General features: G+C 41.4%; 1 protein-coding gene across 1 annotated transcript in view; it reads right to left on the bottom strand.

Moving 5' to 3' along the window:
• The window catches only part of CRHR2 (corticotropin releasing hormone receptor 2), a 110989-nt gene extending 85168 nt beyond the window's left edge, over positions 1 to 25821 (bottom strand). Inside the window, exons 1-2 of the mRNA XM_009820612.2 lie at positions 25704 to 25821; positions 25442 to 25561 (exon numbers count right to left, since the gene is read on the bottom strand). Coding sequence (XP_009818914.1) covers positions 25442 to 25561; positions 25704 to 25821 — 238 coding nt within the window. The remainder of the gene's footprint in view (positions 1 to 25441; positions 25562 to 25703) is intronic.
• Between the last annotated feature and the right edge of the window lie 953 nt (positions 25822 to 26774).

Here is a 26774-nt window from a genome sequence, read left to right as displayed (position 1 = left end):
CTTGATTCTTAATGCAAACTCCCCCATAATCATACTATTTTACAGGATAAACAAAATATTCAGCAACACCAAGAGCCTGAATTTTGATTGTGGAGATGACTGTTGATGTGACAGGTTATAAATAGCTTCTTTAAGCCATCACAGATTAAGTTTCTTTGAGATGAGAAAGTAAAGTCCCTGCAGATACTGGGAAATACAACAGTAATTCTAAGTCTTAAAGTCCTATTACAGCTAATAATAGCATTACACTTTCTGGTGATTGTCTCTCCCTATAAATACCCTCCTTCTCCCACTGGGGAGCAGAATAAGGTTTAAAAACAACTGCATGAAAACACTTGCCAGGAGAAAAGCAACACCCAGCTCAGATCTTCCTTCTTACACGGCCACAATGAGGAACAGGAAACATTCATTAAAGAAATTACCTTAAAGAGCACTGGGCTTGAGCTCCAGTTTCGCCTCCCTGTCTTACCAGTTTTTCTCTTCCCATCCTTGAAACTAGTGCCAAAGGTTTATTGAATAAATAACACAAACCAAGCACAGCACTGCTATGGAGAACACTGTGTCCAAAGATGTTTTACCTGGTAAGAAGGGCAGCAGGTATTAGCTGACTTTATAGGTATATGTGCTACATTGATAATGAACCTATTTGTTAGAGCCTGAATTTGAAAGTCCACCAACTGCTTAAACCACCCCAGGCTCCCCTTCCTATGCTTTATATTACTGCTTCCATTGCTGTAAACACTGCTGCATTTGTATGCTTTCCCAAAATGTAGCATGAATCACGTGCCAATCCTTTCCTCTAGGACAGCGTGTGTCAAAACTTTAAGTGAGATCAGAAACCTGAGAGAAATAATATTTTATCTAATGTATGCTAGTACTAGACAGATAGCAGGAAATTTGATTTGCAAGTGATATCAAAAAGGAAGTGAAAAAGTACGAGATTAATTTTGAGAGGGAACTGCAAAGAACCATATTGTTCTGTGAGGGTTGTTTTCATGCACACACCACCTTATGAATCAGAAAAGGCAGATCAGAGATATGCATTTGGCACTCTGAGTGCAAGATGGGACTGTCTGCAGTGCTCCTTGGTCTCTGTTTCAGACCAGCTTACCAAGACATCTCCCAGCTCGCACACAAGCGATTGCTCTCCTCACAAGAAATCCCCTGTGCACAAGGAGTTGAGTGATCACATGTTGGCCAGGAAGACGATGAATAATCTGCAAAAGCTCAGGCAGGTGGAAAAGAGGCTGTTCCTCTGACATAACCTTATTCATACAATGCATCACTCATTTGGAAAACCTGCTGTTATGTGGGAAGGTGCTTTCTTATCACCTGATAATTATTGTCTTTTTGGGGGTTTGAAATGGCATGGGAGGGAGAAAGGGGATTTTAAAATCTCTTCTAATTTTATAGCGTATAATGGGTGCTGTCATCACATGCTGTGACAGTCTAAGAAAAGCATTTCAGCAGCTTCATTTCTTGGCTAAGCTCTCTGATAAATCTTAAGAGCCTGAGCTCATTTCAATTAGGAATGATTAGCAGGCCATCTCTGAACCATTCCACATGGTTTTGGGTTCACCGTAGCCTGGCAAACATGGTATGGCAGCTTCAACATCATCACACGCATCTTTTTAAGATCTGTATACATGCGATCTCATTCCTGTCTGCAACATTCTTCATAAAGCCCTACCACAAAAAAGACAAGTATTTCAAACCAGGCCAAAAGCCATCCTTATAATGGAATAATGCATTCAGTCCCCTGAATGCAAACTACCTTCTGGTGGAAGCCTGCCTCAGGGAAAGACTATGGCTACTCTGTTAAGAAGATGTCCTTCTATTTCTCTCCCAGCACCACTCAAGATAAGAAAGAAGCATCTGGGCAGCCTTTTAGTGCCCAAAGGCAACAAAGACTTCATGGCAATGGAAGTTTTGGGAACTGTTGCAGTAAACAGGAGTATGGATTTGTGTACAACAAGAACAGAAATTCTGCTCCCAAACTTGTGGTGGAAAAGAAGATGTTCTCCTAACAGGCACTGCTGTGGGTCCTTGATCAGTATTGGAATTAGCTCAGTCACCCAGCAGAAGAGAACTATATAACAGGTACCACTACGCAAACTTCCCAGAGTCAGTTATGTGCCACCTGCAGGTACTGAAGTGACGGAAAAGTGAAGGTTGGTGATACTCTGTCCAAAATTGGCACTACCAAAGTTGGCGAAGAACACTATTCCCTTTGATTAATTCACCACACAGTTCCATGACTTCAAGGAAGTAGATGGAAAGACTAAGTCATTTCACACTGGCACAAAACGTTGCACACCTTGCAAATGCTGCACATCCAGTTCTCAACAGTTACATGCACTGCTTTACATACAGGACATTAATCTTATGCTGGTGATACAACTCTCCTCCCAGTACAAAAAAAGACAGATCAGCCCCCATAATATTCTAGAGACTTCTCAGAGCACTAAAAATGACACTTCATAGAATAGAATCATAGAATCATTTTGGTTGGAAAAGACCTTTAAGATCATCAGGTCCAACCGTAGTCCAACCTTCTCATTGTTTCAACTTAGCTCAGGTATTTCCTCAACATTCATTCATTTCCAAGCAAGTTCCTCTTACTCTGTTATCAATCTGGAATGACATTATTTAGTTTGCTTTAAAGTCATACTGTTGATACCTTAATTCTTCACTTTCAGGCCATCTTCATAAATTTTATTTCTGGTAATAATTATTATTCTTTAATTTCTGCAGTCCTCCAAGAGACTGGAGGGTGTATACTGTAAATGAATACTATAGCCCAGCCTTGCCTGTGCTTCTTTCCAAGCCGTCAGACCCTTGTCCCGGAAAGCTAAAACTCCCCTTGCATTTCCGTGATTGCTGAGAAGGAGCTTGTTCTAACCAAGAAGGAAAAGTGACTATGTTAATGATAAAGAAAACCTTTCCCTGTGTTTCTCTTTTGTTCTTTTTCTGAAGCTGACTATGAAGGTCTTCTCTTTAGTTCTAGAATTGAGGCTTTCAGAACCCAAATCTGTTGATTTAATCAGCCACAGGTTTATGTATCACCTTCCTGGGGAAAACACTGGCTCCAGGGATTCAGGGGGATTCTGAAGAAACACCAACTGGATCCAGACTGAAAATAACCAATAAAAATGGGGCATGTGTAGGCTTTGGTGTGGTGGGGTTTTTTTGTGGTTTTTTTTGTTTGTTTGTTTTTGGGGTTTTTTTTGCTTTTTTTGGTTTCAGTTTTTTAATCCGGATCGGTCTGCAGAGCCTAGTGTGGTTCCCAAAGGACAACACAAGCATGAATAAGGCACTGGGGAAACAAAAGATGGAAAGAAAGAGGCGAGAGGAAAGCGAGGCAGTCTTCTTAGCTTAGCACCACCCCTAAACAAATGATGCATCCAGCAAGGACATCAGCCAAGAACGAGGTGGAAGAAAATGCTCTATGTGTTTCAAAGAGGATAAAAGAGTTGGTGATGCTTCAGCACACATCAGATTTACAGTTTAATACAGACAACTGCACAAAGGACCGTAAGGCAGGATGCTGTAGAAAGCTCCTGTCATTCAGTAGCTGAATTTGATTGCTCTTTAAATAGTTGCAGATGTTCTGTCATGCTGACATGGAAGATGGGCACTAAGAGTGTTTACAGTGAGAATGCAAGAAGAGGATTTTTAGAAAATACAATGAGAAATGGAAGACAAAAAGGTGTCTTTAAAGAGATGTACCATTTCCTTTCAACAAAGAGAGCAACAAGATCAAGTAAAATATGTTTGAAAGTGCTTATTCACCTAGGAGAAGTGTTTAGTGCTCATCATTCACTTCCATTTAGATGAGACTCTCCCATTTAGATACTTACTACCTTCTTTGGTAATAGATTTTCTCTTATGAAAAGAAACACATTACTGAGAACTCATACATTACATTTCTTACACTGAGGCAGATTTATCCACAGTGCCATTTTCATTTCAACCACAGAATTAACCCCCTGAGAGCGTACGTTATTTAACCATTGGGTATTCAAGTGAGGACTGCTAAATTCATGTTCTGCTTGGTACCAAACCATAAAAACTTAAATCCCAAGTTTGCCATGAACAACTGTGTTGTAGAAGGAAAAAAAAAAAGCGGGGGGGGGGGGGGAGGAGAAAAAAAGAGATGTGTGAATGGGAAGACAAATTGCATTGGATTTCAAAGAATCCGAAGCGTATGAAAATGTGTCTTAAATTTATAAAACTTTACAAAGCAACACAGCGTTGACTTCATCTGCCAAATAACAATGAGCTACTGGCCTATACATCAAATGTGGAAAAGGTGAAAAGGTGATATTAGGCTTGTTTTCTTTGATAGATGAATTCAAACGTAACTTCTATACCTTTTTTTTTTTTTTAAATTATGGTGAAACCAATTGCCTTCGCAGAACAGTGGATTACATTTTATAGCAATACAACCTTCATGTGCACTTTTTGACTGGGGTACAGAAAAGCTACACAATGCTGTTGAAAAGTATGTTAGTTTGGCAGTTTGGACATACTTTTAATTTAATGTGCACAGGAAAAAATCTGCAGTGCAACATAAAATCTCTGCACATATAAGCATCCTATTCCTGAAGCCTTGTCTATAAGAAAAATAAGCAGCCACTTACAGTTTCCACTGGAAATGTTAATTTTCACCCAGTGTCTCAAGAGATTAAGTGCTGTTCTATTAAACCCTAACACTGTGGGTTTTTTCCATTTTTATTCTATGAATTTTATTTTAAAATACTGCAATAGGGAGACCCAGTCTATCTCTAACTGATCTATCATCTCCCTTTCACAGAGTAATGCAAAATGGCAAAGACCTTCTGGAAGACCTGCAGTTTGTCCTTCAGTAATGCATTTGCCAACCCTGAAGACATATAGTTCCATCTGTGGGTCAGACCTTATCTCTAGACAAGATAGAAGGACAGGAATAAAGAAAAGGAGCAAAGTTTTTATAAAAAGTAACAAAATGTGGTACAAAGATCCATAGTGCTAATTAACTGTTCCAGCATCTCAGCCAGCCTGGTAAGGCTGTCTAATTAGCTGTCACAAACTACGCCTAAAGAATTCTTTGAGCTCCCTCTTTTGCCTGCATTGCAATGATGGCTCTAAAAGCCCATTCAAGCAGTCTTTCCATCTTCAAGCCAAAGCAAAACAGGCTTTTGACATGTGCTTTCTTTTAATCATAGAAGCAGTACAGATGTGGAACCTTCTTGGGTTATTACTAAAGATGGGCATGTGCAGAGTGTGATTTGGTCTATACATCTTTCTCTGTTGACCAGAAATGGAATTGAACAGGCTTAGGTCAGTCATCATTCAGAGATGGCTAAAATTCAGTGAGATAAATCCCACCTTATGTAAATGGTCCAAACAAGAATTTATTTTGGATCTTGATGTTCAGCAAGTACAATGCTACAGTTTTCTGGCATGGAGCCTAGAAGAATTCCAGAGTAAAAAAATCTAAACTGAATTGTACCTTCTTTCAGGAAGGGTGTGATATGGGAGGGTCACCTAGGGTGCATACAGAACATGAAGCAAGCCATAGCTGCAGAAGATAAGTTAATAGTTCCCGAATCTGGACTTTGCTCCCTCCATGGTTTTAGCAGGACAGCGACAAATTAATATCCACAAAATAACATTTTGAGTGTTCCGAATTAGATTCTTCCTTCTGAAGTGGCATCTGGAGGTTTTGTACAGCACTGATTTCAGTTACAGTAGCAGAAGCCTCAGTCAGAGACCCAGGCCCTCCTTGTGCTGCAAGATGTACTCACGTGAAATTGAAAACAGCACCTTTCCTAAGTTTCTATGAGCTAAGGTTATACAGAAACAGTATAAGAAGAAACTGGAGGTAGAGTGCAGGATCCAAGCTAGAGTGTAAGAATACTGCAAATAGCATAACAAAAAAACCAGTCACAGATCACAGCTAACAACGAACACAGTTGTTCCAGGACAGAGTTGCCATTAGCCTCCATCAAACCCACACAGCATGGAAAAAACCTGCATTCCCAAAGAAGCGATGATCACAGGAAACACACCAAGAGAAGGATGGCTTTTCCGTAAGTGCTCCTGACGCTCGCATAAAAGCCAGGCTCAATCCATCCATAACAAAAAAGCAGATAAGGGAGTTCACAGCTGAACCTTCATTTCACCTGCTGTAACTTACAAAGAGAGATTTGCTGCATAACAGTTCTCAAATGAAATGTTAGTGAGTAGAAGACAACTTTACTGTCACTTACGCAGTCACAACATCCTGGAGTAGTTCCCATTAAAGACTTTTTAAAGGATATTATTACTAAGAATTTTTTTCTTCTCAGCTATCCGATTTTAATTATATCATGTAAAATGAGATCATTCAATGCACTACGCTTTAAGTCTTCTCCTCTTAAAATAGAATGTAGATCTTTATATAGATAGAAGATTCTTTTTGTAATTACACATGAAGTGTTTAGGATAAAATGTCTTTTCCTTTCCCGTGCACAAGAATTTATCTTTGGATCAATCAATAGAAGAAGGTTAGCAGACTTCCTAATGAGAGTACAATGTTAACTAAAATTGGTTCTCATTATTTTTGAAACATGAAGGAGATGCAACATACATCATGTAGCAATTTCTTCTGGTCATCATCTGTGAAATTCAGTTAATAATTGCTATAATTAGCTGTTACATGATTGTATATTCAGAATATGATAGGAAGAAACATTTAGCTTCAGAGAATTACTTGGGATTTAGTTTAGTCTAAGAGAAGAATATATCTCATTATCTCTGTTTAAATAGATTTACAATACAGGACGCATATACCAACTACTTCAATTGCCTCTGTTACCTTAGTATTGAAAATAATTTACGAAAACTATTCACAGGATGCTTCAGACTGCAGAGAATGCTACTTGATTACATATGACCACAGCCAGTTTACAAAACCTCCTTTAAATCTTTCTGCCTTCTCCCTTTTTAACATTTACTTTCCACTTACACATTTTTCCATCCTGAAATACTGTTGTTCATGATCAGTCAAAGTAACTGATCTCGGAACTTAAAAACTGAGTTACACATACATTTGTAGAAGGATTTTGTGAGCCATATAGTAGCACTAATGCATCCTTAACTGTTGCAGCTTTCTAAACACTTCTTGGTTCTGTAACCAGATGAAACATCTGGATCAACAGAAGTAAGCATTTCATGCAGTTATGTGTCAGTGCTAGCTCCTTTAGCAACATTCAGAGTGCCTTTAGGAGAGTCCTACTTAGTTAAAGGGAAAAAAAGTGCTGAAGAGCAAGAGATTCACCCCCTGCCCTTTCCAACACCCCGTGAAACAGCTGTGTAAAAAGACAACTCCCTTGTGATAACTGTGATGGAAATGGATTCACAAATGCTGCTGAAACAGGGAAACTGTATTCCCTTAAGATCTGTCGAATAGAGAGCAGTTAATGAAGGAAAGCCTGGAGGTGTCATGGTATAGTTCCTTGACAGTCAGCTGATGGCACCTGACGGAAAACTGAGAGCCTTGTCTTTGAAGCTAAGTTTGAGAAGGTAGAAACATACATTCAGCTTTCACAGCCCTGTGGAATTTTAAGGACCATGTTAAATAGGACGTGATATCAGAAACTCCAGGAAAGTTTAAAAATATTTGTAGGGAATGAAGATAATTACTACAGAACAGTGAGTCTGTTTCAATGAAAGAAGATCAATTTTGAAATCCTTTGAAGTAAGACAACCAACCTAGAACTTCAGGTAAAAATAACAAGTCAATTTAGTCTGGTGTCTATTTTGGGAAAGGATATGTGCTACAGGCAGAGAGAACTTCTCCATATGACTTCACTAAGCTGTTACAAGATAAAAATGTCTTTCAGTTAGCACACTGAATCCTCATTGTTTTCTGAGACCGAAAACCAGTTAGTGTATTTAGCTATAGACCATGTGTTGAATTTAAAACATTTACACCTGGCTTAAAATACAGCCAGAGATCACCAAAACAGCTATACGAGAATCATGACTGTAGGGAGTATTTACAGAGAAGTGATGGGAACATAACCAAGCCGAACCGGGCAGTGAGACTGCAGTAGCATACCCAAGCATTGACATCTTTGCCTTTTAGTCCTAGCTGGGCTAGAGCATCCGAAACTGATGGTTGTGCTCTTACAGCTTTGATGTTATTAGTACTAAGTCAAGTGACACTTAGATGCATCTATAACAGTCAACAACTTCAATCACTCCTCTGACTGCAGAGTAGACTTATCCCTTTGCACGGTTCTTTGGAGAAATAACTGATTTCTTTCCATATTCAAGGTAGGATATGCCACTAAAAATTAAGTCAGCTTGGGTAGACTGCATAGACATTTCAATCTGTAAATTCCATTCAAATGCCCCAGCTTATCTTTCTAGAAGCACTTCCCTAGGACAACAGCCTGTGCGCTGTAGCATTCAGTCCCCATAACTGTATTTCCAAGCTTTAAGAGTTTTGACAAAAAATATCAGAATTAATTTTGCTGTATTTATTTCATATCCTCCTGTAGTGAGTTGACCTTGGCTGGCTGCCAGGTGCCCACAGACTGCTCACTCTCTGCCTCTCCTCATCAGGACAGGGGGATAAAATAAGATGAAAAACTCCTAGGTCGAGGTAAAGACAGTTTAATTAAAAAAGAGCTGAAAGTGGCTCTGTCCAACATGGGGACAGCCACTGGCCTCTTGCCGCAGAAGCCACTCCTGCAGCCCCCCTGCTATCTAAACCTTGCCATGTAAACACAGTACACCTCCTCTCTTTCCTCTCACACTTTATGGCCTTCTAGAGCCTCCTAGTAGTTGCCTGGGGCAGCACATATTTTCTGGAGTTCGTTTAAAGCCTCCCTAAAAAAAGATCTGGTCCCTAGGCACCACAATAATGCAAGCAAAATGAAGGTAACTTTTACTATCTATAATCATCAATAATCTGGTCTATACAGGAAAAAGCAAACAAGAAAATACCACAACAAAAAACCAACACCTCAACAACAAACCACAATATCACAGCAAACAAAAAAAATCTCTTGCCTGATCTTGCAAAAAAATGAAACCGATTCTTCTAAAACTGCAAAGTATCATTTACATTTGCATGCATTCATGAGATTCATCTAAGCATTCAGGACATTGCTAATACTGGAGCTGAAACCTACTTATTGAAAAGCATTTTTGTGGATATGTTAGCACTTCCAAAAGAACACAGAAATGTCTCAAGATATTTTTCCTTATCAATGATCTGACTCATATTTAACTCTTTTATGCAAAGTTTCTCTTGCAAAGCTTCCTGCCAGACCCTGGTAGTCAAAGGCAGGTTTACGTGAACTGTAACCACATGGCACTACTCCTTCATTAGAAAATTATATGTATTATGTACAGCAAAATTGCATAATCTGTGTAATTAGCTCATCTCAGTCATTGCTGGTAATGAAAATAGCTGTGAAGGTTGAACAGAGCGGGAAGTTAATGACATCCATTCAAGAATAAGGATTGCAATTGTAAAACTGACTGGCTCTTGCTATCTCTCCTGTCCCAGAGCACAGAAAGCTGAGACGACCATTAACTGGAAGCACTCAAAAGACACCGATTTATAGCAAATATATGTAAACTGCAGAAAACCAGAAGCTGATTCGCAAACAGATTAGTGTCCGTGAGATGGTGCATGGGATGAACAGTTAAAGACAGTATCCTCAACTTCTGTATTAAGCTATGTCAGATCCACTGGTGCATCAAAGCCCCACAATGCACAGTAAAAAACCTAATCCTTCCCCATTCCTAGTTTTCTTTACTTTTGTCTTCTTTTCCCCCTTGTCCTGACAATGGCGTTGTTTCTCCTTTTACTACTTACTCACTTAAGTATAAGCCCTGATTCTGCACTTTCTTTAACCTAGGGTTAAGCTACTGGTTTCACTACCACTTCATTTTAGCTTGTGGGCTACCCAGACCCTAGTGACACTCTATCACACACCTGCATTGCTCACAGACAAGTTGCAACTGCATTCATGGGGCTGATATCAAACAGACAATAAGCCTTCAGGGAATCAATATACCGTTACTTTGCTTTTAGCACGAAAAGGCAATGCAGAGCCTGATCAAAGGCTGTTTTTCTTCTAACATACTGTCTTTCTCACATCATTGCCTGAGAGTTTGAATTCCTCTTCTTCATTTGTGCTACAATGTTGCATGGTGTATTTGAAGTGTATTTTCAGAAAAAAAATATTTGAAGAACTAAACTCAGCTTATGGAAAATGAAGACAATCTCCACTGATAAAGCAGGACAGGTCAATAATTTATCTCCACTGGATCAAGGAATGAGGCAAAATCCACTGGATGGGATTATCTGACAACAGAATATGTATTACACTAGCGAATGTAGCCTAGGAAACAACTCTGCATTGCAGAGAAGAGCACCGAATAGCTGAATAAATGTGATTTTTATAACTAAGCATTTCCTTTGGCACACAGAAAAATTGCAGGTGCTACAGACCAGCAGATCTGCACCAAGACAACAAGGCATGAAAATAAAGAGATACAGATGAGCTGTGAAAACCTATGGTTAAACACAGAAATATATTGATAACTGTAGCTATCACTTACACAGATTAAATATCCAAGCTCACAGATATTTCTGCAACTCTGAAGATGTTACTTACAATAACTTCAGTTTTCCCAGACCACACAAAAAGGGTGCTTTCCAACCAGTTCACGTTTTCGTGTTGAGACTAGAAGATTTTTATTGCTGAAAGAGAGCCCTGGAGACAACAATATTAAGATATTGAAATCCAACTGCCTGCTTAGCACTTTGTACATCTGAAAGTCTTTGTATGAAAACTCTTATAAAGGACTGCAAAACACAGATTCTGTCCTCAAAACTGTCCTGCTTGGCTCCAAAGAAATTAATGACACTGAGGAATAGAGGTGACATATTACCACAGAACTTCTTGGACTTTAAACCAAAAAAGCAGGAGAGAACTCTTTATAGAGTTGGAAGGCTTCCGAGTTCCTGATTTATTGGAGTTACTTTACAAAGGGCAAGACCAAAGGACGGGAGACTGAAGCAGCTTGCCTGAGGTCAGTTGCAGGGTATGAAACAGGTCTCATTTACTGCCCGTTCCGACAGTTACAAGCTGCATTCGGCGTGAAACTACCCTAGTCCTATCCCTTTCAAACTGGCACCACCACAAACACTGTCTCTTGACTGCAGCAGGGTACCAGAACAACCCCACACGTTAGTGATGTCCCAGAGGGATCAATGAAAGCTGTGGTCAGGCAAATCTTTGCAGTCACACTGAAAGCTGCTCTTTGAAGGCAACACAGTCAGAAGCAAAGTTGTTCTAATGTGAGGTTGGGGTCCTGTCATGTGCCTGCCCACCAACTCAGGGAACAAGAAAGCCAGAGGAAAGACAGAAAGAAGAGATCATGAAGGAAACTAGTCTATGAACATCTCTTCCCATAGGAGCAAGGAAAGACAGAAAGCACTTAGGCTAAACATGCTAAAAATCAAGCTGCACATCACCTTTTCATTTACAAGACAGATACGTTGGCTCTGACATTTTCTTCTGTTGAGTTTTAATTTGCTCAGAGACTCTGGTAGCACTGCTGTTGGTAATTGCATGTTATTCTATGCTGCCTGCCTTGGATGCAGTACAACACGTATCACACTTACTCTTTATATCTGGTATTTAATCAACAATTCCCTTCTCTCACCTGCTGTTCTTTGGGATGGCAACTCAGATTTTTGCTTGCTGTCTCACAGCTGGCAGCCAGCTTGCATGGCACTCCAGTTTTTCCCCACAAATGCTTTCTGCACGTCTCCTAATGTTTCCCCCTTCCCTCCATCAGGGTTCATGCACTGCATTCTTTGACAGCACTAACATCTGAGCCATTCCTCACCTGTGTTCTGTTATGCCATCTTTCCATGAAACCTCAAACACTTTTTCCTTAAATATCTAGGAGCTGATTGCTGCTTCTCACCCCTGTACAACCTGCCATGCTACACTGCCAGCTCTTACTCATGCACAATGGCATTTCTACATTTTAAACCACTTAACCCGTTCACTAAAGCCTTCTGCAGGAACTCCCCCCTCACCCATTCCCACCGTGACTCTTAACTCATGTTCTTCTCCAGGCAAAAGGTCTCTGTCTCTCTGCTCGCTTTCACCTCAATCAGTAACCTCCCTTTCCATTCCCAGTCTGCTTGGCTGATGCTCTGCTCTTCCTCTGTCCTCTTTTCCTCATACTTCCACTCTTCCTGCAACCTCTTGTAATTGCAGAAGAGAAATAAATTAGCAGCAGAAGCCAGTCAGCCCCAGTGAGATGAAAAATCCTTTAATTCTGAGAACTGTTCCACATATTTCCCAGATGGTCTCAGAAAGTGTCATCTTTCAGGTGTGGCAGACCTCCTTCATCAGACATTTAGCACACTGCTTGGATGCAAGCTCCAGGCTCATCAGAGGGACATCTGAGCCAAGTCACTGGTGCTCTCTTCTGACAGTTGAACAGAAGGTTTATTCCTCTTACCCTGAGGTAGAAGAGGATGTGCATACCAAAGTCATAGTTCAAGTTTCCAGCAAGCAGTATGCAACACTCAGGACCCAGACATTTGAAAATTCCAGCACTTAAGCTGCTTAATTTCATCCCAAGGAAGTTATTTTTATCCAGTCCTTCTACCTTGAGCAGATAGCTTTTCTGAATGAGCCATCAATGAGTCATCGACATTTCAGGATCAAATCAAAGCAATTAGCCCTGCCTTTTCCAGCTGATTTTCATTAAGGTAACATGGCAACTAGACAAAGGTCAGTGCCCTGTGGGTCTCACCTGATTCCCCTAAAAGCAAGCAAAGGATGAACTAAAGCAAGTAAAAGTAAAATGGTGCAGAAAAATTACATGTTACACATCAATAGCCATATGGAATCAAAACAAGAGCCTGAGACTACACTCATTCTGTTGCACATCATGTAATACACATTCTTCATATTCTGCTTATAGCTCAAGTGTCCTAGAAACTAAAAAACACCACCACTGAGTGCCATGTCACAGGTGTCCATGAAGAATAAAAGATTGATAATAGAGACCACTGAAGGACCCATTTGAAATCTGTAGGGATATCACAAAACCATAGAAATGCTAGTTAGAAGAAGCAGTAGAGTTCATCTAGTCCAACTTGAAATATGTCATGTTGCCACACCATGTTTATTTTCACCAAGCAAAGCCAGGACTTCCTCAGCTCAGTGCTCAAAATCACTAGAAATGCTTTGTTGCCAGAAGGAACTGGTAAAACCAGAATAAAGTTTTCAAAGCTACTCATGAACTTAAGGACTTGGACACATAACTGACTTACTACAGTGAAATCAATTTCTTTCCCTGAGATTTCAGAAGGTGACTGTTAGCTCATGTTTACCAGAAGCTGAGTGCACACACAGTCAATTTTCAGATGGTCCCAGAGCATCAGTGACTCATTCATTTGTCTGCCCCATTCACGGGACTTTCTGTGCCTAGTTAGGTTACTGCGGGGAATGGGAAAACAGGACTAGGGTTTTGATAGAGAGCCTAGAAGAGGTAATGCATTGAAGGCAGACAGGAGGCATGCAGTTATCTAACCAGTGGAAGAAGTGATGAAAAAATAAGAACACAAAATCTCTCGAGGCCCTATAATTGGAAGGAGCGTGGTCAGGTGTTCCACTTCTGCTGGTCCGTGTGCTGATGTAATCACAGTAACTGAGTCATGGATCTGCAGCTGAGATCTAACAGAGAATCAGTAAAATAGGAATCTCTAGGAAATACTTTACATTCATTTGCTGAAAAATCCAACTATTATTTATAATATTTCTATTTACAGGAGAGCATTTTGCATACTCCCATGACATTATAAACTGAAACACACTACTATGATGCCTGTGCTGTTCTGACACACTCACCTCTCCAGTTCAGCTCACAGACCCTTCTATTCCCCTCAGCATTCGCTGAAAGAATAAACCAAAGTGCTTGTGTGAGAATAAAACTGGTATTATCATTGTTGCCAAAGTTTATTTTAGAGGAGAAATGTGTGGTGAATACAGAAGAGGTGAAGGGGTTAAGAACAGATTAGGAGAAAAAAGACAAAGCCAGGCTGAGAATGGGTTTATAGGTGGATATGGATGACTTAACTACAAGATAAGACCCTGGTGGTGCACTTTTAGCTCTCCCTCAAGAAAGAGCCTCTTGGACTGGGCAATGCAATGCACCACCATTGCTGCATTTGGATCCATCCCTGTTCTTTTTGAGACTTAGGCTTTGAAACAGAAGGCAGATCCAAATAGTACTTTGTTCCCTCACTTCTCAAACAAAACAAACAAAAAAACCTACTTATTTTAGTGCTGCAAAGAAGGCTTCCTTAGTCACAGTCAGCTTTGGCGCAGTGCTGCCAGTTGACAGGTGGAGATAGTCATTTTTAGAGAGGACTAACGAGAGGGAGACATTTGTTAAACATTGGCACAGTAACGGGGCAAGTGGTTGAGTTTATACATGAGGTTTATGAGAAGTGGGAGATTCAGAAGAACAGATTCGATGGACAAAATGAACCAAATGTGGATGTGTGGGAACCTGGCTTTCTTTAGTACAAAGCGTTGACAAGGAAGATTGAAAGGACTTCACTCTACAGAGGTCTTGTGAGCTGGTGGCAGTGTTACCTGGCTCCCACACGGTCCCATGCCACTCAGAGGACAGGTGCATGACTGTGCAAATCCCTGCAACTTCCCACCCCAGACGTCACCATCCACATCCTGAGGCAGGGAGCTCGCAGAACAGGAACATAAGGCCTTGAAGAAAAGGGCTTCCCAAGTAAGTCAGGGGTCTCTCTGTCTCTCTCTCTCTCTCTCTCCCCCAGAGCTCCCGGGACAGAAGAAACTCCTACCAGGCAGGAACCTGCTATGTGCTTTCTCTATGGAAGCCTAAAACTGTGCGGTCTCTCTGAAGTGCCCTTGCTTTTCATCACCCCCATCATCCCCTGCCTTTTACTCTATTGTCTTGGAAAGGAATAGGGTGTCCCCAGTTTATGACACCTAGAAATCCATTTCCAGCAACTAAACACCTGCTGTCCCCACTGGTTTCCAATCAGCTCAGAGCATTCAGTTGGTCAAGTGTATTAAGATTAGCACAGAAAATAAGATCCTTGAAAATACCATCTGCTTCCAGACTCTACGTTAACTGCTGTAGTTGAAAAGCAGCAATCAATGCAGCAAGCCTGGAGATTCTGAAAGAAGTAATGATTGTTCATCATGTACTTTGAAATACACAAATGCTGATGTTTCAGGTATTACTGGCATAATTCAGCAATAACTAAGTTAAATTAAATTTCTTAGCAGTGAGAAAAAGAATCACTAGGAGTTCACATCTAAGTTTAATTAAAACAGTGATGATACACTAACAAAGTCATTTCCTATTTTCTCTGTTTGTCTCCTTTCCATAACACATTTTGTGTTCTTCAAATCTCTATTTGCTCCCTGGCCGACTCAGGAGCATAAGGAACTGCATTAATTCTTGTGTCACTGTATGGTCAGTGCTTTCCAACCACCAGGGGTTTCGGACAATGCAACCACATTGGGAATGGTTCTTTCTTCTTCCGTTTTCCCAGGGAAAACCCTTCCTGAGATCTGGAGAGTTTTTTTCTAGGATTTTTGTAAACACTGAGTTTCTGTTCTTATAATTTGCTTCAATGGATTGCTTCTCACTGCACAAGTCTCACATGGAGCAGCATCTGGCCCTCTGTTATTCCCAGCACTGCAGAGAAAGAAGTCAGCATAAAGCAATCCGAGTTTTATTGATTTTATGAATTTGTCCCAAGAGCTACCAATTACAAACTCCATGAATAACATCTGAGGAGAATGAAACTGCACTGAAAAAGGAAAATATCTACTAGAAATCCATTCCCCTCCAATTTCTATGGTAAACCATATTTCTCATTGCCTTCCCAAGCTACTAAGAGTGGCTATTCTAATTTGGATGCCAAGTCATAAGCAATGTTGGGGTCAAAAGCTGAGTAAGAGTTTCCCTTTCACAGGACAGCAGACCTTGAGCAAAGTCTTGCACAACTTTCAGAGTCTGAGAACTTCACTGGGACCAGGACACAGGTTTAAGTACTGTTCTTCCAAGCCACAGAAGGTGTAAAGATTCACCATTACATGAACAGCAAAGATACTTCCCTGTCACTGAAGAACACAGAGGAAAATATAGAGAACCTAAATCCAGTCAATGGACTTACTGATCTGCAGAACACTCCTCCCATGAGCAACAGGCAAGTTCAGCAGTCACAGCTGAGGAAGGTATTGTCCCACTGTTAAATATACCTATTTGTTATTCTTGTTAAGTGGGAGCACCTAGAGCATCTGTCAGGTACCTGAGAGTCCACAGAGAGAATCTAACAGTACCTGCCAGGGGACAGCACTCAGGCAGGAGAAATCACGTGGATGCAATAGGAAGCAGTACAGCAATGAACATGGTGTGCAGAGCAAGGAGGAATCCCTGTATCATCCAAATGCAGGTTCTTGTTGACTGCTTAAGCTTCTTCGATGGAGATGCTTCACCCCTGAATGGTTACATTGTGCTTTGCATAGCTCCACATCTTCTAACATAAGACACACCTCCTTGGGAACAAAGCTTAGCACTTCCCTTCCTTTAGCCTTTCAGAGCAGCCCTGGTGAAACCACCACCAACCACCTACCTTCAGCCAGTGACCTGCTCTCAAGCAAGTGCTCCACAAAGGCAGGGACAGCAGGGTTCCTTCCAGAACATCCCCCACCTCCTCCGCCACTGCGTTCTTGTCCCCAGTTCACTTCAGTGGGTCTCTTTTACCACCCAGCAGGATGGGGAGGCTTCAGAAGCAGCATTGTCGGTAATTATAGCAGGACAAAGTCCTGGACCGCTATTCACAACAGTTTTCTTTCACCCCATCTATCATTTCCACCCCCAAGTGACTCAGTGCAGATGCCTGTGGACACTTACTTTAGCTGCACTTTAAGTGACACCCTGTGGCTGAGAGGAGGAATTACGGGTGACCATTCCTTCAGCGACACTCTCCCAAAGGTTTTGTGACAATAAACACAGAGGCTGAAACTCAGTGAGTCACAGACAGTCTCAAGTGTTCAGCGACTGGAGAGAAGAGCCTGATTCCACCTTCCGCAGCAGGGTTTCAGACCTCATCCTCCCACAGCTTGTCTGGGCGGAAAATGTGTCACAAGGCACAATAAAACAAGAAATCCCACATTCACAAAAGTGCCCACACTAGATGTAGCGGGGGGAGATTTTTCCTCTCGTTTTGACATTGTGAGGTTAGGATTTCCTGCTTTGTCTCCCTTTGTAATGCATTTGATTCTTTCCCTTCCCCATATGTTCCTGAGCCATTCCCTCTTCCACTCCTCCCCTGGCTTCAGAAGCACACAATTTTGCAAGTGTCATCTAATTCCTAACTTGTGGGAAAAAACTGAACCTCAGACCATCTGTTTGTCAGCTGGTAGTTGCCGTCACCTTAGACAACAGCTCACTATCTGACACAAGTGACAGAGAGGTGGATGGTGCAGCTTCCTTAGAGAGAGGGTCACGGAAGCCTCCAAAAATCATGTGGGCAGCCCTGTGTTTGCTGACGCTCCTGAAGGCCACAAGGTTCAGAGCCCTCTCAGAGACCTGTCATCGCTCTCTCGCTGCGATAAGCCACTTTCCCCAGCAATGCTGGGTGATGACCCCTCTGCCACAAGTTCAGGGTCACCACCCTGAAGGGCAAAGCAAGGGACTGGGCCTCCTGCTGCTGCTGTCAGGTCTGACTGACCTCGGCAGAGCATCAGGTGGGCTTCGTGCAGAATGGCAGCAGCAATTCCTGGCTCTGGGAAACGTGTGAAGTATTCCTCAGAAGTCAAGTGTACTTAAGAGAATCCCAATCAGACACAATGGGATCATAGCAAAGCCACCTCATAACGTAACAGGTGAAGAACAAAAATACTAATCGGCGTTTAATTAGCTGGAGAAAAGGTCCCTGAACATGAAGCAACATTAACAATCTTCTTATTTTACTACATGCAATTAACTTCTGTTCTGTGCTCAATGAAGAAATCACACATTTCACAGGATGATAGTAGTGGGAGCAAGAAAGAGGGGTTATTCTCATTCCTCCTTTTAAATATTGTTTTCAAAATTCTTCTTCCACACTGCAAAATCAGAGTGATCTCTTACCACAAATTATGCTTCACAATGGAAAGAAAAAAAGAATAAAAACTTGAGGAAAAAAAAGTAAAGCCTTTCCCATCTGTGCATGCACTGAAATCAAGAGCCTCCCACTGCTGTATTTGTGGAAGAATTCAACCTAAACTAGCAAGAGAAAATGAACAAAGATGGTTGAAATCTTACTCTGGATACAGCGCTACTGGAGTTAACCTGACATAATCAACTACAGATTTGATCTCCTCAGAAAGAAGCTTTACAAGCTTAAAAACTATGTTTTCTTCCCTCCCCCAGAATTCCAGTTCTGGCCTTTTTTTTCCTCTGCTGTGTTTGTTTAGTTTCTCATCTGCCTCCTTCCTTTAACTTTCACGTACTCTTGACTCCCTAGCTGACAAATATTGTGTTGGTCACCCCAAGATGGCTAAACCATGGCTTCTGCAAGACTGCAGAATCGTTTTTTTTTTTTTTAACAGCCTTTTTGTAGTGAGTCCATAATTAAAATTGGCTACAAAACATCTCTTCTTACCCCAAATCTCCTTCTGTCTTTAAACAGTCCAGTGGAATAAAAGCCTTCTGGACATCTAACAAGATTACAGAAGAGGGACGAGGTGGGAGTAGTTGTAGGGCTTCGTAGTACTTTTCTGAGTCTGAAAACACAAATGCATTGCCTAGCAAAAAGAGAAAGTTGTGTATTTGATCTTTGAAACTCTTCTTTTGGAAATGTGTTTTAAATATATAAAAAGCCCTTCAATCAAAACAGCAGTGCACCAGAACTGCTCAGCATCTGCTGCCTCTCAGGCTGGGATGCTTCCTCTCACCTTGTCCTTTTTTCTGGCCTATACCTCAGCTGTATCTCCCCACTGCATCCAGCTGTACCTCTAGAAATCACCTCTCATGCTTACAAGGCTGTGTTGATGGGCATTTTATTTCTCTCTCTCCAATAAAGATGAAAGGCCACCAGCGCATAAAGGGTCTCTGTCTTATACAAAGGGACCTAGCTTTCAAAAATGCACCCTCTAGAAATAAAACCAGAATAACTTCTGAGGAAAAAGTTAAGTCATGCTAATGTGATCAACAGAAGTGCTCAAGACACTAAAATACACGAGATAAAACACAAGTGAAAATGTTAATTGAGTCTCTAGGCTAGCCACTTATAAAAGTGCACATTTCTGTAATTATCAGGACAGGTCTTACCTATATAGTATGAACAAGACTCCGTGACCAATGATTTCCAAGCGAGGCTCATGTTTTATATGCAAACTGAAGCCATAACTCCAGAAGAACTTTGAACAATAATTAATCAGAAAGAAAAGCAGCAGAGGTTAGATCTTGATAAAAGAATGTCTGTTTAACCTATGAAAATTAGCCTTTTTGCTCTTTTAAAAATCTATTTAACCCTTTCCAAAAGAGGGAGGATGCAAAAGAGAAGAGCTATTAATTTACTTCTTCACCCTTCCCTCAGCACACAAAAGATTATTTGCCTCTGTTCAAGATGAGACAACGAAGAGCTACAGGAATTTTTCTTTCAGTGTGGAGTAAGCCATATCAATAGGTACAACTGTGATACTTGTGCTCATGGCTCTTTCTCCTATGTCCATCCATGTGAACAACAGTCCAGTTGCTAAGTCATCAACCCCCTCCAAATCATTCTCAACAAGGCAGCTGGTTATAGGGCCACCAAGGAATCATAGAATCATAGAATATCTCAAGTTGGAAGGGACCTATAAGGATCATCGAGTCCAACTTCCTGCTCCTTGCAGGACTACCTGAAACTAAACCATATGACTAAGAGTGTCATCCAGACGATCCTTGAACTCTGACAGGCTTGGTGCTGTGACCACTTCCCTGGAAAGCCTGTTCCAGTGACTGACTACCCTCTCAGTGAAAAACCTTTTCCTAATGTCCCATCTGAACTTCCCCTGATGCAGCTTCATTCCATTTTCTCGTGTCCTGTTGCTGGTCACCAGCGAGAGGAGATCAGCACCTCCCCCTCCGCTGCCACCCTTGAGGACATTGTAGACTGTGATGAGGTCACCCCTCAGCCTTCTCTTCTCCAAGCTGAACAAGCCAAGTGACCTCAGGTGCTTCGCCTAAGTCTTGCCCTTGAGGCCTTTTGCCATCTTGGTCGCCCTCCTCTGCACACACTCTAATAGTTTGATGTCCTTGTTATATCAAGGTGCCCAAAAGTGCACACAGTGCTCGAGGTGGGGCTGCACCAGTGCAGTGCAGAGTGCATCAGTCACCTCCCTCAACCAGCTAGCTCTGCTGTGCTTGATGCACCCCAGGACACGGTGTGTACAACGTAGCGTACACTCCCTCAGAACAAGGACTAGGCAAGGAGGGACCAAATCTCCACCAGTATAAGGTTAGCAGTGCTTTTGTGCCTGTTTTCAGCAGCATAGTCCCTGGAGAGATGAGGATGCTTTTTGCAATACCCGAAACACTCATCTGAAGTGGCTATCTCAGTCAAAGAGCTTTCCTATAAGGAGGGAGGGGGGGATTTGCAGAGAGAGAGAGTTAGAGCTATAGAGACCTTTTGTTCCTGGTGATCACAAAAGCAGTCTAGCTTCCTAATGTTAATGCCCAGGTGTCAGTTCAGTTCAACTCAACAGACACCCAAGGATAAATTCAGCTGCCTAAACACAGGCATCGTATCATTTGTCTTAGAGTATCTGTAACACCTATGTGGCCTGGAAGTTAAAACACAAACCTACACAAGGCCTGGGCCCTCTGAAACAGGAACTAGATACCAGGCAAGATACCCCTGGACATATCAAATGGCACTAGCACTTCTGCATGGGCTCCTGAACTGTTCTGTACATTTAGGTTGAGCTGAGTAACTCCCTAGGCTTCATCCCCTGTATCAATTAGAGCTCCACTAACTTTTATTAGAGCTTAGATACTTAAATTAGCTGTTGATACCTACATGGAAATACCTAGATTCCTGTGTCTTAATCTGCAAGCTGGAAGCCTTCCAATGCTTCCACCTCCTGCCTGCAACCAGCACAAACCAAGCTGACCAGCCCCTGATGGACAGGTCTCACCATAGAATACCCCTCCGCTGCACTGGCTGTTGTAGACAAACTCAAATCAGACAGCTAAGGCTACAAGAGTCGACACTTATTGCCTGTCAGAAGAACATCTAATCCTGCATTTCTTCATTGCACAGGGCAATTTGTAGGGAAAGGAAAGAGCTGAAGTAGACATACTTTAGCCTGTAACATGCTGTAAGTACTTACATCTATGACCACGTTTTTGCAAGCAGCAAAAAAAGTCTCATTACTGCCCATTTGCTGAATTAATCAAGCTTCAGGCTATCCTAATAAGTGAATTAATCTGTTTTCTAAAACAAGAATAAAAGCTTCACACTGTCAAAGTATAAACACATCTAGAGGGCAGCAATGATATTGTCATCTTCAGCTAAATATAGATCCTGAGCAGAGACAAGTGCACAGCCACGCGCTGCACCAACATGTATATTTTTCCCTTTATTTTTTCCCTTTGAGAATAATACATAAGGTTTGCTGTAAAACTGCAAAGTTGTAAGTGGATGGCATAGTTTTCAGATCCTTGGTCAAAGAACATCTTGCCTATATTCACAAATCACACTACAGGGTAACCAGATCTTGATTTGTCAGCATGACTTTACTTCCTAAATAAAGAAGGAGAAAAAAAATTACCAAAATAACAAAGTGTCAGAGATGAAAAATACTCACAGACTGACAGACTTTGTTTTACGAATCCAGCTGAAACTTATCTGAGTCACTCAGCAGTTCCCAAGAGACACACAGAAACAGAGACACATGCACAAAATCACCACAGGAATTTTTTGCAGTTAGAATGGAAATATTTTATGCAAACATTTCACTCTATAGTGGTAAAGAGGAGGGGATTTTTTATGCACCAGTTCTTGTTCTTAAGTTTTTTGACTCAAATACTCTTCTGTTAAATTTTGCTGGCATATTGCAGGGTTTGATAGCATTCCCCATCTGAGCACTCAGAGGTTCTGAGATAGACAGAGCGACAATCAAAGCATGACAGTTGACAAGAGGATACCAAGCCAGGGTAGGCCAATCCAAAGCCTTTGATGAGCTGATCTGTGCAGCAACCTGCTTATTGCATTTTGTCTTGAATTCCATACACTACGTGCCCAGAGACTACAATAAGGGGCAGAAATAGCCCCATAAGTACCAGAACTTGGGCAGCCTGGTTTGCCACAGATCAGCATCTTGTGCTTGACTGGTATAAGATTTTCATACAGTTCAGGCACTTCCAAGTCTGCAATTTCTAGTATCTACAATGCAAAACCTTTTGTTTACCGGGAATGCTACTGGGTTCATTCCCTCCAGCTGATGGGCTACTTTTATGAAACTGGTAGGAACTTGGAATCTTTGAGATCTTAATTTCTAAAAAACCAAAAAAAATTACTGAAATACATCCAAAAGTTTTATACACATTAGAACGAGAAATATATTCACAGCCATACAAAACCAGACTAAAGATACGCTATAGTTCCTAAAAGGTGGCAGCTCACAAACACGGGATGCACAACAGTATAATAAATAGTTGAGTTACAACCTAGAACTGGATAAGCCCTTAGTAAAAGAAAGGCACTGCACAGTGCTTTTTCTAAACTTGTTTGATTTTGCTCTCAAAACCAATTCAGAACAATATTACACACCATCATTTCTCCTTTTGCCTCATCAAAATGCAAAACAAAACAGGACAAAACTACACTACATGTCTTAGGCAGACATCTTATGTTGATCCAAGCCATCTCCTCATCAAACCTTCACTTTGCAGCTGGATTGTTCACCTCTGAAATTTGCAAGATCCATTTCCCGGTTTTTGTCAGTTGTCTTTGCTTATTTTATTATCTGCACAAGGTGCACAGTCTAGGTTTTTAGCACATTGAGTCCCACTACAAATGGCCCTCTAGTCAGCCCACAAACTAACTTGGTGAAATCATGCAAGTAAAAGTAGTTGGACTGTGTCAGTATTTGGCCTTCCCAAACTTTGGACATGTTCTGCATGTACTAGTTGCCACATCTTTGAAATCACAAAAGAAGATTGCACCTCTGTATTCGAATCTTAACCTGCTGTTCTCCTGCGTTCTCAAGCCTTAATCACCAACTACTATCTCCCAAGAAGCTACTGATTTTACAAGTTGACTCAAATCTCGGTATAGTCCTTCCCTTCCTTTTCTGCACCACAACTTGGAGGTACTACACACATGTAAGAGTGTAAGATCAACTGAAAGCCACCTACAGTGGTTTCAGTGGACTTCAGTTCTCTATTGCAAGCTACATACGCTACCATATCTGGGCACCAGTATGCACTACCAATCAGTCCTGCAGACATATATTTTCTCAACGTGACTACCCACATTTTATGTTGAAAGGAGAAAAATGTCCATTTCCCCAGACTATGACAAAATAAAGCTTCAGCATTTCAATAACGTAGTTTCATCAGTCTTTAATTTAATTAACATGACATTGTTTTAAGAGTAATGAATTTAAGAAAATTTAGTAGCACTGTAATACAAGCATTAGCCACCATTGAGAAGCAGAGAAACAGGGAAGAACTTTGAATTATGTCATTGATGAACTACTGAAAGCATTAACAGAGTTTATCAAAATAAAATGAGGCATTCAAGATTTTTTTTCGTCTATGCACAGGAAAAGCATTCAAATTCTCTCCAGTGTGTTTATGATATAAATAAGGAATCATCCATAATGCATTTCTTTTCTTTTTTTTTCCTTCCCTCTTTCCTTTTGGAGAAAAACATAAGGCAGTGGAAATACTGACATCTTGCACCAAAATAAGGAAATGGGAAAAAAATCTTTGAGGTACCTTTTCTATGGCTGTTCTTTTAGGGTCCATTCTGATACACTTGCTCTTGTCTGAGCTGCCTTAAATTCTCAGAAATTTTCTTCTGATCTCAACTGAGACTGTAAAGGTAGTGGACTATCTGCTATAATCAAAGACAGCATAACCCAGCCCTTTGCATGTTGCCAAACATTTTATTGCAAAGAGCACAGGTCAGAGAATATAGGGTTTGAAGATGATCTTGCAGTTCTCTGAGGTAACCTCCTTACTCTGCTCAAAGTCAAGGATGACAGAAACTGGTCCCTAAGAACAAATTTGGAAGAGGGCTTTGTTTTGCATAGCAAATACACAGAACTTTTGTCTAGGTATCTGACCCTTGACACCTAGAGCTGGGGAAAGAATAAATTCACTTTCAACAAGTTAAAAAATAAGGTCTAAGATGACAGGGTCATTCTTTTATGGGACTTATTGAGAATGCTAGTCCGACAAAATTAACACTACCTGAAAATTAGACTACTAACACCTGAGCAACAGTTTGGAGTGAAACACGGAATAAAACGTCCCCACAGTCAAAAGCACACCGAGTAGTCTGAAAAAATGAGTGACAAACAAGTGGGTACACATATTTGGAACTATGTTAAAAACTCTTAATGACAGGTCCAAACAGTATTGACAGATAAGGAAAAGGAAATGAGTTCCTGGGTCCAACAGCCTGAATGATAAATTTTTAGTGAGTCATCATTATTGTTTACCTCTAAGACTAAAGCATCAGTTCCAAGACATTTCTAAGGAGCCCCCATACTCCCTTGCTTTGAATATTATTTGCCTTATGATATCGTCTACTGTTTCCCTTGCAGTAATGATGCAACCACCCCAGCCTCATAAGCCAAGCACTGATGAAGTTACTAAACAGATTCCAGACCCCAGCCTTGTGTTTGTTAGATAAAACTTCCAGCCCAGTTTGTCCCCCTGTTCACACAGACAGCCTCTCAAAGGGACAGTCCTTTCAAAATACAGTTCTTAGGTGTTAAGAGTAAGCACTTCACATGTCAAAGGATCTTTAATTATCTAAATGGCTGAAGCACTGCTACAAATACATTCAGCGATACGTATCTACACATGAACAAACACACAAAGCACAGTATACCCTCCTTAGATTGCAGAGGGATTTTTGCCCAGATCTACCTAAATACACTTAAGTAAAGAGGAATCCGTGTCCAGAAGTCTGTGCTTTTGAGAAATCTGCATCATTCCAGGCAAGAATTTTGAATACACAGACTGGAATGTGGAGGAAATGTTGATTCCCAGGCAAACACTTTTTTTTTTTTTTTTTTTAATGGAAAATATATTTTGGGTCTCCCAGGTGCCTTCTCAACACCAGATCTGTGGGAGAAGGAAAGGAGTTTGTACTTACTTGTGGTGTTGTATTTGATCCCATTGAAGAACTCTGGGCAGGGTCTCTCTACTAGTTCCCCCGCGGAGGTTCTGGGCCAGCAGGTCCCGATCTGATCCGTTGTGGCATTGCAGTACGGACCTTTTGCATTAAAAAAGGAGATAGAAAGGGAAAAAGAAGCAGTTGAGAAAGCACAAAAGCGACACACTTTGCATCACAAAGCAACCCGAATCTTAGCACTTATAAAGCTTTTCCGACCCCTGTGCTAGGTAATGTTTCCTACCATCAAAGCCCAGGAAAGGGATAGAGGAACTCTCTAAAAAAGTCTCTTGTAAACGATCCAGGAGGCTGCAGTTGACATCAAATTCTTCTAAGATGAGCTGAGATATGGTCACATCCATTATTGCCCCCGGGACTGCTGGACTGGATCAGGCTCCTTCCCCCCTTTTCTGCTTTTTTTTGTCCGCTCTCCTTTCTTCCTTTCTGGAAACAAATGAACATCAAGCTGCGGACACCCTGCAATCTCGTGTGTGTGAGCCTCTCTTCCTCCCAGCGTGCTGACAACTTGGCTGAGAGTCTGCGTCTGGCTGTGCAGTTCAATCCTCCAAGCTCTTCTTTGCTTTAAAACAGCAGCTCAGGAACCAATGGGATCACACTGAGCCCAGAGTAAGGGGCTCGCGTCTCTTAGCCAGCTTCCCTGGTCTAGCAGCTCTCCAATGCCGCCTTACGTTGCCAGACTGTTGTATTGCTTTCTCTCCCTCCCTCTTCTCATGCGCTCGCTCGCGCTCTCTCTTTCTCTCTCTCTCTCTCTCTCACACACACACAGAGAGTTTTATTGTTAGCTTTGGGGATGAGCTCTTTTGCAAAAATACTCGCTGCAAACTACAGCCAAGGAGAAAAGGAAAAGCCATCAGATGAATATAACTTCTCTGGCTTTTTGTGAAGCAAAGCAATTCCTGCCTTTATTGTGTGGAACTGAGGATGAGCAGAGATGCTTGGACAGGGAGGGGGAAGAAGGGACCCAGTTCAGTAGCTGCAGTACTGGATCCTGAGCAGATCTTGAGAAAGAAGAGAAACAATAAAATCTGGGATGAGGGAAATAGTCTGATAAAAGGGCGGCTTCGGAACAAAGGAATCCGGAGTAATGACCCACCGGAGAGGTAGAGTGGGGAGAGTGAGAGAAGGGTTGGGAACCCAGCCTGGGTGAAGCAAGGCAGAGAGACAACATATCTTTCAGTCACTGTGGGACATGCTGGAGAGCAGCTTAGACCTAACCAGCCTTTCTGACTTACTACATTAGGATAGGAGGAAATCTGTATGAAAAAGTGGCAAAAACTTGCTAAGGAGGATCATC

The sequence above is a fragment of the Gavia stellata genome, chromosome 6, assembly GCF_030936135.1.
Source record: "Gavia stellata isolate bGavSte3 chromosome 6, bGavSte3.hap2, whole genome shotgun sequence".
Classification (NCBI taxonomy): domain Eukaryota; kingdom Metazoa; phylum Chordata; class Aves; order Gaviiformes; family Gaviidae; genus Gavia; species Gavia stellata.
This window is presented reverse-complemented; position numbering and strand designations above follow the sequence as displayed.